This window comes from Mastacembelus armatus, chromosome 22 (assembly GCF_900324485.2).
Source record: "Mastacembelus armatus chromosome 22, fMasArm1.2, whole genome shotgun sequence".
NCBI lineage: Eukaryota > Metazoa > Chordata > Actinopteri > Synbranchiformes > Mastacembelidae > Mastacembelus > Mastacembelus armatus.
The window spans coordinates 6,239,755-6,254,581 of record NC_046654.1 but is presented as its reverse complement, the minus strand read 5'-3'; the positions used below and the strand labels follow the sequence as shown (position 1 = coordinate 6,254,581).

General features: G+C 39.3%; 1 protein-coding gene across 1 annotated transcript; it reads right to left on the bottom strand.

The window, feature by feature from the left end:
- Nucleotides 1-3,424: 3,424 nt before the first annotated feature.
- LOC113139717 (protein FAM163A-like) lies at nucleotides 3,425-4,099 on the bottom strand. The gene is made up of 2 exons (XM_026323193.1): nucleotides 4,007-4,099; nucleotides 3,425-3,802 (listed from the first exon to the last, which is right to left on the bottom strand). Exons 1-2 carry the CDS (start codon nucleotides 4,097-4,099, stop codon nucleotides 3,425-3,427), a joined length of 471 nt encoding a protein of 156 aa, XP_026178978.1.
- Nucleotides 4,100-14,827: the final 10,728 nt, after the last annotated feature.

Genomic DNA, 14,827 nt, shown 5'->3' with positions numbered 1-14,827 from the left:
CTGCCAGACTGCCAGCTTAACACTGCTGAGGAGTGAAAGACTAAATGATGTGTTGCTTGTGATATTTCACCCCAGGGTGTGGTAGTGTGACACAAGGCCGTCGCTCTAGTGTCATGGTCTGAGCAGCCTGATAGGACAGCAAACAGGTCGAGCAGGTAAAGTGACGAGAGCACAATAACAAAATAGCACCTCCACCTGTAAATGACACCCTCCACACATATTCTCATTTTCTGTTGCAGTTTCTCCTCATTTCTCCCCTTTTCATAAAAGCTCTTATTTTTTTATCTTGTACTTTTTGACATATTAGATTAGTTTTTTTTTTTTCTTTTTTAACCAAGTTTCACTTCTCTTTCTCTTAGGTACTACACTTCCCTTTTTTTTCACTTTTTTCATCAGCTTATGTTTCTACAGTCTGAGTCATTGTATGAGAAGACAAACAAACAAAAAAAAAAGTCCAGGCAGATATAAATATTTATTTCTCAAAAAAAAAAAAAAAAACTTTGTGAAATATGGTGAATTTTTCCCTTTTGTACACTGTATCAGGGTTTTCCAAAACTTATTCCAGTTTCATACAGTAAGAAAAAAAAATTTAAGATACCATTCCTAACAATCAGAACAAGAAACATAAATGTGAAAATGAAAAGGCCCAAGGCCAGTTCAGCTTTTTGTGGTACAATAAAGTGGTCAACACAGACCTAAACCTAAATCAACTCAAATCAAACCTCTTTCACCAAATCATATTTGTTGAAAGTGAGAGTATATTAGAAATGTCGCAGTGAACAGCAGTGCTTAGTGGACATCTAAATGAACGGAAGAAAAGCTGTTATATATATATATATATATATATATATACATGAATTATCACATACTTCTTGATAGCAAGGGGATGCGAGGTGAGGAAAGTTAAGAGATGTGATAATGAAGCTCACACAGTGGAAACAATGTGATGTGAGAATACACTGAATAAATATCTTTATATGTCTTAGTGATAATGGTTACCATTGCAGTTTTCTCTTCCTTCTCTCACTTGAATAAAGGTATTATTTAATAAATTAAATAATCTTTAAGATTATTTAAGATAATAGATTATTTCATATTTGATTCAGTTTAACAATGTTGAATAAAGTGAATTTCCATTTCCCAAAGGACCATTTCCATTCTCATCTTATTATATTATAAGCTGTTCTATTATAACAGAAACACACAGGAACACATAATAAATCAATATGGAAGAAAGATTGTGTGCAAAAAGTCCAAATTGGTACAAACTCACTAAAATACACCTAAACCCTGACGCTCTTCACAAAAACTACAATACTCCTTAAAAATATATAGATTCAGGCATATACTGTGGAATAACACTGCATTTGTTACTGTACTGTAAAGTAGATATCATGGCTTATAAATACAAAACTTATGCTTCAGGATCAACAAAATATGGTATGTGATCCTAATACATTATTTCTGCCTAAACCATGTCTAATGCTGTTTTTTCTTTTCATCCATCTCAGTCTGTATAAATATGAAAAAGTTAATTACATCAACTTACATGGAAGACACCGCAGAACTAACTTTTTAAACAGTCTAGTTTCATTACATGTGCCCAGAAGTTGAAATACAAGCAGAAAAAAATTCACACACTTCTGTAGCAGCCTTTTTTTTTTTCTAGACTGAAACTAGACTCCTTCAAATAACCGCAAGATGCACAAAAATGTTTAAGAAGTGGAAATATATCCTTCCTTTATCGAGTCTTTCCTCTTGGAAAAAACAATTATGCTATATTTCTATGGCAAACAACTACACCTAATAAAAAACTGTTAGCCCTCATGTACATTAGCTGAAGGGTGTGGGGTGGGAGGGGAGCGAGTATTTAAATGTTTCGTTAACACCAGCAACAACATTGGAGGACATAGGAGATAATAACCGAAACTACAAAGTGTTAATGGTCCAGGTTTTATACAAAGAGCGTGAAGACCAAGCTACGATGGCTCCTTGTGATCTGGTTTCATTGAACAGGTTCAGAAGGAGCTAAACGGAAAAAATACAGTTATGTTTACAGAGTGGAAAAAGAGGATTTTTGTGGCTTTTTAAAACCTCCTGTGTGTCTACAGACTTATATTCTTCTAATGTGCTATTATTCTATTGTAGTAGTTTCTAATAAACCCACACTAAACCCACTAATAATCTATCAATGCAGATAACTGTACTCGAGGCATTGTAGGCTTCATTCAGACAATGAGTGGAACTTAATTATAAAAATATTGCCTTAGCTTCAGAATTTTGTTGTGTCAGTTGTAGATAACAGCAAGTGGAGCAAGCGCAGCAAATTATTTACTTTATGAGTCTGTAATTTCCAACTAATTTCTGTTTCCACTTCCCCATTTGATGCTAATTACAGGAGAGATTACGCCACTAATTGATAGAGTGTTTTCAGTCAGCAAAGGCAAATAAGCTGAACATGCTAAAAAAAACAAAACAAAAAAGTGAACAGGGAAGCATATTGTACAATTCAATATGCTGGGTGACAAAGTTTAATAAAATAATAATCAGTAAATATTTACTTCAATTTGAGTTTTGTCATTCAAGGGATTTTTTTATGATTAGTACTACATAGAAAAATCTTAGCAGGAAATTATTCTGAAAACACAAACCAAAAGAGCAACTAAAGTGATTCCATTTTATTTTTACTTGATTAAAAAAAAATGTTGCTTTGTGTTTTTTTTTTTTTTTTTTAAAAGGTATATTTGTGCTGTGGTGCAAAAAGAGGACATCCACTGTTTAAAACTAATGTTCATGAGAAAAAATTGTTTCATGCGCTTTTCATGATTAACCTGCAATTAATCAATTGATATTTGCTTAAAACATGTATCCCTAGCACCTAAATAGGAAAACTGACTTGGCTCTCTTGTGTTCACACTATATATCACTTATCACCATGTGTTCCTGACCACCGTCATATGTGGCTTGAGTGACTGGATCAATTCACCTAAATTTAGATTGTATCACATCATGATACAATTACCAAAATGCATTTTTGTACCACATGTGATCTGGCCATGAGTAAAATAAACTGAGGCTTCACTGGAGTAATGTACTACATCCCTGCTAGTCTAATACTGTTTTTTTGCTGCTGCCTGAAGCTCCATAGAGGAGGCTCTGTGGACTTACCGCCCACACAGAGGCTCTGTGCATGGGCTCAGTTTACTGCTTACTCCCCTGGATGAATGAGTCTGGGTAATAATGTGACTAAAGTGGCCATTTGCAGTAATCTGGGCATGTGAGTGTAATTGTGCTGTAATCCATCACCTGAAATTAGTCCCAATGAAAAAGGCATGTGCTAGATGTTTGAAGGTCAGGTGTGTGTAAGTCTGTAAAGTGTAAGGTCTTCTGTATGTTTGTGTGTGTCCTCATGGTGCAGCAGAGGTCAGACCTGGGTGCTGTAGGGGCGTGGTGGGGGATGAAACATGTCCTTGGGACTGTAGTAACTCAAAGGGGAGGAGCCCTGCGGATTGGCAGACAGGGGAAGAGAGACAGATGGGTTCTCATAGTAGGTGTGGAAGCCCAGCCGCTCCCCTCCATTACGCATGTCGTCTGTGAGTCCAGAACGGCGGGGGTATGGTGAACAGGTGGGGCAGTGGTTGTGGTGAGAACCCGTGTCCAGCTGATCCAGAGAGACAGGAGTGATGGCTGCACCGTCCATGGCAAGGGCGTTGCAGGTATTGCAGGGAAAGTGAGAGAGGGGATCTGCTCCCACCCGAGAGCCAATGTCCACCTCAGAACCATTCTTCTTACAGCAGTAATACTGGAAAGAGTGGACAAGGAAGAGACAAGGAAGGACGGAGCTTGAGAAAAGGACTTAAGGGTTCAGTATATCAAAACAGACTATATTTCAATAGAACAGCGTATCCATTTGAGTTTACAGGTGTTTGCTAAATTTCAGTTTTGCTTAAAGTTTTGTTAAAATTTCCTGTCAAAAGGCCAAATTCATGCACAGCGACTCTAATACCTGGAGTCTACAGTAACAGAGCACTGCTACGATGCACAGCAGTATCACTGCGGCCAGAATTCCTCCGGTTATAACAATAGTTCCCGCTGACATTCGCCCAGCTCTCCATCAAACCCTTCAGGAGTGCGACACAGAGACAAAAGCAGAAGAGAGAAGATAAAGATTGACAGAGAAGTGAGAGGAAGAAAACAGAAGCTCTAATTGTGCCTATAAAACACCTGGATTTCAGAATGGACAGTATACTTATGTCCAACAAATGTTTCTATAATGCCTGCAATAATAACTGATGTATGCCTAATTAGTATATCCATCTACCACCATGATGTAACTGCAACTGATGAAATATATTGTAACTAGCTGGTTATCCTGCAGCTGTTGGGGTTATTTCAGGCGTCACAGATACAGATAAGAAAGACAAAACACAATCAGTTTGTGTCAGCAAGGTGCTGGGCCACTGTGAACTTACCTAATACCTTCAGTGGCTACACTTGTTTCTCCTCTTAATCACTTTCATTCTGAGTGAGATGAGACTGATACTAATTTGTCTTTGTGGTAATGCCGTGTTTACGTCATTTCAGACCGAGAACCAAAGTCAGAGATTTGGGGAATTTCTCTGGGAAATATCTCTGACTTGATTAAAGAACTACAGAAATGTTGGCAAATTTTCTGCAAAAGAAAGTTTTACAAACATTTTGGAAGTTTGGACAAAGCCAAATTAACCAGTCTCCATGTTAAACCAAGACCCCACACCACTTCAGCTTTGACACTCAAATATGGGAACAATATTATTCTTCACATTGAACTTAACAACAAATACCATTTCCAAGAATATTTAAGTTACTTTAATTTTTCAGCTTCTTGTATATCATTGTGGCTAAATTGCATGATGTTTTAAGAGGTCACAAGCTTCAAAGGAACCCTCCTATGATGGATCCTTACATTAGAAAACAGCAGGAGATGCAGAGATGGATGAGTGTGTGAAGGTAGGAAAACATGACAGGCCTGTGGAGTGTTTCTCTCAAATCCACCTCTTAATGGAACTCCTGTGGGAGATGAAATTGATATTTGTCAAAGAGGAAATGGTTAGCATAAAACAAATACAGGGCTGGATCAAATTAGTTTCATTAGTGACTGAACTATTTTACCAGGCCCTAGAGAACTTCAAAGTGCTTATTTAGTTTGATGAACAGTCATAAAATCCATAAGCATTCAATTTACAATGACATAAAACAGAGACAAGTAGCAAATCCTAACAATCAAGACAAATAGGAACCTGCTACACAATAATACTTTAAATTTATTAGCAAATATATTTTTAAATGAATTAAAGATTTCCTTTGTTGACCAGTTGTTTTAGCGCTATAGTAACATCACACTTTTCACAGCGTGATGTTACTATATCTCACAATAAAATCCATAAAGTGCACATTACAAGACATGCTACAGGGATTATAAAGCAACGGATGTCAGGTGTGACTGAATTTCCAAAAGATGGCTTCAAATGAGGAACAAGCAGTCAGGATGGTGCTGAATTAGCATGCTAAATTTAGCTCTATCTACTGTGCACACTAGCCATAAGGCTGCTATGTTATGGGCATATGTGGTGCAACAGTTTCTGCATACTAAATATGACCTGCACATTCAGCTTCCATCATTTAGATTCATTGTGACAGATTCATAACGCCATCTGAAAGCTGCACGGATAACTACTGCATCGTTATGTGATCTCCTGAATCTGCCGCATAATGAATTAATAAAGACGCATAAGTAAAGATGTAATTACTGCTCCATTCAAAAAAAAAAAAAAAATACAAGCAACTAAATGAATTTCTGAGAAACCCAGGTACCTGACAGGCATAGTTCAGCCAAGAAGGTGTGTATATATATGTATATATATATATATATATATATATATATATATATTCAAATATATATATATATATATATATATATATATATATATATATATATATTCACAAACGCTCACTGCCAAATAACAGTCAAGTTCTGTGATTTTGAAAAGCTTTTGCTCTGCATTGCAGATAAATAATCTTCAACAAATAACTCTGATTGGCAGTCACACAGTAGCAAAAAGGGTGTGAATGAAAAGAAATCAAGAAATCCACAAATAGAATTATCTTCCCTGCACACAGCAAATGCCCTGTCTGGCCTCAAACACAAACGTCTCAAACTGAGCTCTCTGACAGAAAGCCATGAATTAGCTGTGTGTAAGATGTGTGAGGATGCCTTGATTTCTTTTTCCTGGCAGTCACATCAACACAGCAAAACAACATGTAATCCAAATATTAACGCACTCAGCGAGAATGACCTTTGAAAGCAGCATATAAAACGTAGAACAATTCTGACATTAATTCAGACTAATTTACATGGTTGAGTTGAGGCAGAATTATTCATTTTAAGCACTGCTATTATAGTAATTACAACACCAGAGGACTTTGTTTATCTACTGTTCAAGTTGATTAACTAAATCATTCAGCTCTTTCTCAGTGGAAGAACAACATTTAATTATCCCAATTAAATTGTATTGAAAAAAAATTGAGTTTCTTTCTCATTACTGCCATATTAATGTAATTTTCTAAAAGCTGTGAGCATCCCAAGGCTGTAATCTGCTGTGAATTTTAGACTTATTGCCTAATAAAATGGTTTAAATGTTCTGGCACTTGTTGTGCTGTCATAACTGACTAATCTCAACCAGAAGGTTAAAACAAATGTGACTTTAGGCTTGGTTGGCTCGGTCTGCTGCCTGGTTGTAAGAGCCACATGTTCGCCATCTTCTCTACAACACAGCCAGATACAGAAAAATGTCATCTGTCACCTGTCATCTGTCTGAACTGTCTGGGTGTTTCTCCTGATCATCAGACAGGGATAAGATCAAAAGTCTTAACATTTAACACTAAATGCAACTGAATCTCAGGCTGTTTTAAATAGACACCAAAATCACAGGGAGAAATGTGGCTCTGTGACTGTGTGTGTTGAAATGAGCATATGAGCCTCTCTCCCAGACAGCTCACTCAGTGCAGTATCTTCCATTGCGTCATCATACTAAATTATATACACCATGGGCCATGATAATGTTGTTAAAAGCCATGTGAAGTCTCTCTTGCTCCACATTTCTCCATCTCTTCCCTCACTATCTTCCTTCTCTGTCATCTTTGTGCTTCTTGTCCCTTCTTTACAGTCTTTGTCTCGCATCCACTCTTGCAACATCATCCTCCTCTCTTACCACACTGTACATCAGTCCCGTCCTGGTCTATCAATTCAACTTAAGACTCGAGTTAGGTTGCTAAAGATACTGGTATATGCAGAAATTAAGGCCTTCTCTGATGTATATCAGCACAGACAAAGCAAAGGAATCTTTTTAGAGCCAAAAATAAGTTATTCTGACTAACATGCAACCAAATTATGCTAGAAAGGGAGCACTGAGGTAAAGCCTCAGATTAGAGTGTTTCCAACAGACTGGAGAGACAAAGACACCAAGTGACAGAGTATCTTAACCAATGCAGTTCATGTATGACTCTCAGTGAGTTCAGAGCCATCTAATTCGACCAGGAAATGCACACAAACACGAATCCCAGCAAGCACACGCACACAACAAGCCTTAGATTTAAGTGTGGTCTGAGAGGATCTGCTAGGAGTCAGTTCTTGACTTGGACAAGTGACAGGGATGAAGGAGGATGAGACAGTATCCCAGGAGCCAGCAAGTATCGGATTTCCACAACAAAAAAACTTAAGTCATTAGGTTTACGTGTCCCAGGCGACCAGCAGACCATGTCATGCTGCATGTATCTGTCAGATGGGCTTCAGTGACATTAAGTAAAGGGTTCACTTATTCGCTATACAAGAAAAGACCTGAAGAAAATATCTACCCCTGAGATCTGCAGGGATTTTCAAGGAAGCCAAGAGATGATGGAAACTGGCAACCTGGTTTGTTTGCGAGTGTGTAAGAAAGGGAAAGAATTTATTAACTTTGAATTGAATTTTATAATGATGGTTTGAGCATATTGTATTGTTCTGTTAGAAAAATCTGTTGTCTGAAATAATAAAATGGTCAAAGGCTCACACCATCTCTGTTTTTGTTTGGAGGGTGTGGGGAGATAGTACCTGGCTTATTTTTCATCCATCCATCATCTACTGCTTATCCTCAAACATCCAGGGTCACGGTGGGCTGGAGCCAATCCCAGCTGACACTGGGCAAGAGGCAGGGCAAACCTTGGACAGACCACCAGTCTATCACAGGGCTGACACAGAGACAAACACTCAACATTCAGGCAATTTAGAGTCACCAAGAGTCACTACACTTGCAATTTAGAGTCAGTGTGTTGCAGGAGACCAGAGCAAGTGAGAGGAGTTAGAGCATCTGCTAGAAAACCCACATTGGGAGAAGATGCAAACTCCACACAGGAAGACCACAGGGTTGAACAGGTTTCAAACCTAGAACCTTTTTATTATGAGGCGACAGTGCTCATCACACCACCATGGTTCATTCTCTTCAGTACAAAATAAAGGTCTCCTCTATAATCAGATATTTGGTACTGACTTCTGCACATGACAAAACTTAAAAATGACACAGAGCAAAAGCTAAAGAGTAAACATTGTTGAAACTGGAGTAAAAAAAATTCAGCAGACTGAATCAGTTCACTTTTGCATTCTGTGGTAATAGATGAAAAATTTGATGCTTTTGGAAAAAAAAAAGTAACTTCTTAAAACAATTAAGAGGCACATAAATCTACAGTAGTGACTTTTCCACTGCAGTGTTTCTATGTTGATGAACAATAAACAGTTTAGTTTAGCGTTGTTTTACATGTGAAACTGTGTTTGCTGGATTGGGTATTTGTCACGATCAGAACATATTCTTATTAATATCAGTTAGAATTGTTTTAAACCACATCCCCCCGTCACAGTCCACAGATTGATACATTTTTCTAGTCCTTCCTCTCATCTCTCTCTCATTCTTTCAACACACAAAACTGTCTTTTATTGGTGAGATGATAAAAGCTTTGTTCAAGCTACCACAGCATCATCTAATTTCAGCCTTCACAGAAATGTTGAAAGAGGTGAAGAGGTTTCACACTTCACTTACAGAACTATATTTAGTCATTTTGTCATCTCTTGACACAGTGAAAAGCAGGAGATGAGAGGCAGCTGAGTGAAGTGTCAAATTTTAATTTGTTTTCTCTGTGGGAAATGAAATGATCCTAAGAGTCGGCTAAATGCCAACGCGGAACTATCAGCTGCAGCTGGCTGAAACACACACATTCAGCACACACACATTTACCACCAAACATTTCTGTGATCGAAAACTGCAGAGGTAAAAACACCTCCTCCCTATGAGTGCTTCAAGTGGGAAGATGTGGTGATGATTTGTGTTTTGAAACCATGAGCATTTCATCCCATGTGATGCCTGACTGAACCACGAAAATTAGAGAAGCAATTGAAAGGAAAATTTAATTAGGAAACCCAACTCCTTATCTCCAAGTTCTAGGAATAGTTTTGGGAAATATTATTATTTCCTTTCTTGACAAGCGCTAGATGAGAAGCTATACTTTATCTCTCTGTTCAATATGAAGCTACAGCCACCAGGTAATTAGTTTAGAACTGCACAATGACTGGAAATAGAAGGGAACATCTAGCACAGCTCTGTGCAAGGGTAACAGAATCTGCCTGCCAGCACATCTAAAGCTCACTAATTAACATATTACATCTACAACCCCTGTAAAAACCATGTGCTGGACCAGCCACACACTTCCTGAAGTTATTTTCATTGCCATGAGGTTGTCTGGCAATCAGTGGAGACTACAGGACGTCTTTGAGCTGCCCAAGAAATAAACCTTAGATCTTCTCAGCTTTGGAGAGTAAAGACCAGCTGTTTTCTCTAGTTTACAGTCTTTAGACCAAACTGGCCAAGTCCAGGTTAAAAAAAAAAAAAACACTGAAAATATTCAAACAGGAAGTATGTGATCTGTAATTTCAAATTTTAGTGTTTTGAATGAATCCTTGACATACAATACGTAAAATAGAGCATGTGGACAAAAATATGGAGAGCTAGATGTGGAACAGAGACCAATGATAGTGGGTGAGGACGGGAGAAGGAGAGGGTGGCTGTACCTGAGTGGCTCTTTCAGATCTCCATTCTCAAATAATAATATGAATATTTTGTTGAGGTGTCCTCCAACATTGTGCAGGAAATCACAGCAAGTCTCTGCAATTTTAAAGCCCTGGGGTTTCAATTATTCAGGTATCATTCCTTTAACATTATTTTTCCATCATGGAGCAATTTAGCCAGGTAGTAAAATCGAGACTTTTTTGCCTCGTCCACCTCTGAAAGCACTCACCCCAGCGTGCGAGGAGAGGAACACATCCACATGTAGGACAGAGACTGCCAGAGCAGGAGGGAGCCAGATGAGGAGTGAAAAAAGGAGGAGAAAAAGTGGATTTCATGTTTCAAATAGTTTAAACGAGTCAGTCATCTGCTTTTTCCATATCAATAAGAATAAACTTACCCTGGTCTCTTTAATGTTTGCTGTTGTTGTCAGGAGTCACAGTTACCTCAGGGTTAATTACTTTGCATCTTTTACGGTGGCAAACGTACGTAAGAGCTGGACTGTTAAACTGAACAAGGGTTGAATTCTGTGCAGAAGCTAAAAATATGAAAACCACTGAAATCCAAATCCCAGTCGAAGATATAAGAACTGAAACACAGGTGAACTATGTTTGCTCAGAGCAGGAGCAGGAGCAGAGCAGAGATCAGAGACACCACACAAACAACCTTGTAGCAAAAGGTTTCTAGTTGGCTCCCTTCTGACCTGTAGAACACAGTGTGTGTGTGGCTAGGATAGACTGATAGTAAATGTACTTAAACACACACCTTACCTACAGAAGTCACCATTTGGGGAAGAGCATCTTGGACTGTGCTGCAAAGCCCCCTGGGAAACCAAAAAAAAAAAAACAAAAGTCATAACATTGGTAATAACAGTGATGTGAGGAGAAGCTTCAGGCCCCAGTGGTGATGTGGTCAGCACTACAGCTGCAGCAAAGGAACCTGTTTGTTTGCAGGAAGGGCAGAAAGTCAGTCGGATGTGTCTGCCTCATAAATCCATTCAATCATTACTCTCATGTCATTACTAGCTCCTGCATTATTCAGCCTCACTTTCACTCGGTGTTCACAGGTTAAATCACAAAAGATTTATGATGTTACATTAAATCTGTGTAAACGAGACAGAAATTTATAGTCATTTGTGCAAAGTCTGGAAATTACTTTTGCATATTAATTTGGATACTTTGTCCTCTGTTTCTCTTTTACTAAAAAGATTATTACAGGCAGGAGTATGGTGGAAAATAAACGCACCTTAAATCAATTCTATTCATCTCCATTATTATTATTAATTCAGGATACACATGATTGTAAGTAATGTCAAACTACAGCGGGCTAGACGAGCTTAGTGCGGGATAAAATCACAAATGAATACTTTTCTCTTACAAACAGCTAATGTTTCAACTGAATTGTTGGCTGGAGGTCAATTAACCATCTGTTACATCACTGATTAGCCTCATTTTTACTCAATTAAGCGGATAAAATGATGCGCAGCGCATTAAAGGGCGCACGGATGATTGTAAATCCATGATGTCTTACCTTTCAGACTGAGGGAAATCTCAGCAACCTGTTTGAGAGTCCTTTTCTTCTTTAAAAAGCTGGGTTCGGTCCAGTATCGTACGCGGCTCCACACAAAAAGTGCGGTGATCTCCTCCCCAGCTCCAGTCATTAAATGCGCCCGGAGCCCCCCTGTGCTCGCTCCACAACCGGAACCATCATGTCCTTATCCGCCGTCGTTTATCCTCCCTTCCCACCCGGTTCACTCGCAGCCAGGTGCCAGTGCGGGCCTGTGGGAAATCTCATGGCATCCTCCTCCTCCTCCTCCTCTGTGAAGCGCTACAGACGGATGAGACGAGGCGGCAGACAGGCTGATGAGTGTCATCGCTCGGCATGGCTGCGTCCACAGCGCGACTCCCGAGGGAGCGGGCGGGGGGGTTTGGCACCCTCTGCCGCCGGTCCCGGTGGGGTGGAGTGGGTAGAGAGATGGTGTCAGCTGTGCACAGTGTAATATCATTTTATCTGGATGCGGGGAGGACGCGTGGGTAGTGGGGGTACACTGGCTCTCACTTGTTACACCCTAATCTTCTGTTAGATGCCCTGCCCAGTGACCCCTAATGGCTCTAATGACTGAGGGAGAACTGCTGCTGGTTCATTTTCCACACCCCGATATAGCCTGTTGGTCTGGAGACTGAACCTGCATCTTTCTGATCCCTGACCCCCAAAGTTGGAGTCTGTGATGGACTTGTACTTTAGAGAAAAGTAAACATAATGTTGTTTAGCACAAACTACAGTAAACAGACTACACGAAATACCTGTAACCTGTGGTGAGTTTCTTCAATTGTAGAGGAAAAGTTCATGGAAATGTTAAAGTTGGAATGATATCAATAGTTTTTCCATCTTTAGGAAAGAAGTTCAAGCTCCTCTCCAGGAAACTGAAATCTCAGGGAAAAGAACTTGAGTGGAGAACACATGCAGGTCTGCCTTTTTTAAAATAGCTTAGGGATCACTGATTTCAGGGGAAAAAAAAAAAAAAAAAAAAAAAGGTATGTAGGAACTCAAGTCAGGGAAAATAAAGTGTCAAAGACTGTGTGAGTGCAAGCAGCTGTCCATAGTGCTGAAGTTCACTAACACAAGGGCAAAAACAATCATCTGTTTACCTCAGACACTTTCTGAAGGATTACTTCATAATCAGCTGGAAAAACAGCTGGAGCCAAACATCTCAAACTGTTTGTGCAAACAAGGTCCATCTTGACCATAATACCCATATAATGAGGAGATTTACCCTGACTACACTTGTTTAAGTATGATCTTGATCCAGAAAATGGCTCATCTCTTTAGGATTTCTCTGCATCTGTGTGTCTGAGGCTACATTAAGCTTTGTTGCAGGGGGCTGATGAAGGCGGGCCAGCAGGGAGTTCTAAGATTACGGTTCAAATCGAATAAAGAAGTCGACACATTACAGCAGCTTAGATGATACACCCCACTGCACTGATTAATTTAAAACCAGCACAATGTTACACACAGCACACAGAAAAAAAAAACAACACACACAAAGTACACAAACAAGTGTAAACCCAGCCAGTCATGCTCTTTAACAGTCTTATCCTCCATTTACCTCCCCTTTCTTTTCTCACATACACACACACACACCTCACTCAACATGGCCCCTGCCTCATGACTTGAGTTCATTATTGCCTTGGCAGGGTTTCTCAGATGAAATTATAATGACAACAGGAATGACACAGAGTGTAGCAGTGGAAAGTTTGCATAGAGAGAGAGAGAGAGATGGAGAGAAATTGTGTGTGTGTGTGTGTGTGTGCGCTGAGCAAATCTAATCTTCTCTGATTCATGGGTAAGCTTGTCTGCATGCATTTGTGATACACTTCCTCTTTGCGTATGTACTCAGTCTAAGAAATGGAGACAGAGAGCGAATGAGACAGAATGGCTTCTGACAGTAGAACACAGCATGAGTACAACTCTCTGGGACAAAGTCACAAAGCCTCTCTTAGCAGGTCCACCAGTTACTGTTGACAGCACAGGCTGAGTTCATTTACTGGCAATACTACTTGTGACACAGTTACATACCCCAAAGGCTGAATTATGATTCCCTGATCCAGAAAAGTGCTGCAGCACTGCTGCTCTCTGTTGCACAGGCGGATAACAGGCACAGGCAAATTCTTATTTTCCTCAAAAGCACAGAAAACAGGATGTATGAACTAGAGGCTTCATGTAATCTCTCTGAGTTGCACACTTGCTTTAAAATTTGTTAAAAGGTTCATCGTCTATGTAGCATTTGGAGATAAAGAGAGGTAACCAAGCTGAAGATATTAGACTGACTGCACCGTGTTTAAAAAAAAAAAAGCTCTAGCAGTCCCTGCTCTTCCAAAGGCTAAACAGTTGCTAAAAATGTTTTCACAGAAACCAAAATAAAGTCAAGTGTTTTCCATGGCCTCTGAGCTCAGCAGATTGAGACATCACTAAACCTTTATGTGAAATCCTGGAGCAGAGAGTGTGAAAACAGATTTTCAAGTTCTTGGACCTTAAAAGAACTGCAGGCTTTTCTTCTTTAAGGGTTGTTTTTAGCACACACAGTTCAGGAGGTTTATGGTAGTGTAGCAGTACAAGCAGCGTTCATGTTCACAGAATCACTTTTGTCCACCAAAGCTAAAGTACTTTTGGTTTGGTGTAACAGATGACAAGTAGCTTGTGCTTAATATCTTGTTCTCCCCACAGAACAGATTAAGGTCGCTGATCAACCAGGGAGCCACAGCTCAGATCACAATAAACTCTGAGTTAATTAGATCTGTTTGTCATCACCAAAATGCTCAGTGGGACTGTACAGCGCTGCATGTTGATACCATAAACCCAGAACTTGTCAAGTGAATTCCATTTTGCATTTTTAAAAAGAGTGCAACAGCATCATCTTTCCCTCAGGTACATTTTTATTTCTTTTGAGCCAGGCCTCCTTTTAATTTAATGCAGAAAAACACAGTATAAGTCCATTTCTTTTTCCTTAATTTTACTGTCCTCTGCTATACTTCCCTTAAGTACAACTCCACAGCATATCTCTCATCAAATGAAGGTGTGGTTAGGTGTCAGCACATACTTTTCTGTAGTTTTAAGTGTTTAGCTTCAATAGGCAAGACTCCTTACTTCAATAAAGAACTTGTTTGACAGGAAACAGTCTGACCCATGGTAAAAAAAAGCCT

What these genes read in the sequence shown, in the direction of transcription:
- LOC113139717 (XM_026323193.1), bottom strand. Translation starts at nt 4,099, where the DNA reads ATGTCAGCGGGAACTATTGTTATAACCGGAGGAATTCTGGCCGCAGTG. An exon ending in TCTGTTACTGTAGACTCCAG is followed by an intron (nt 3,803 to 4,006) that starts GTATTAGAGTCG and finishes CACTCTTTCCAG; the next exon opens with TATTACTGCTGTAAGAAGAA.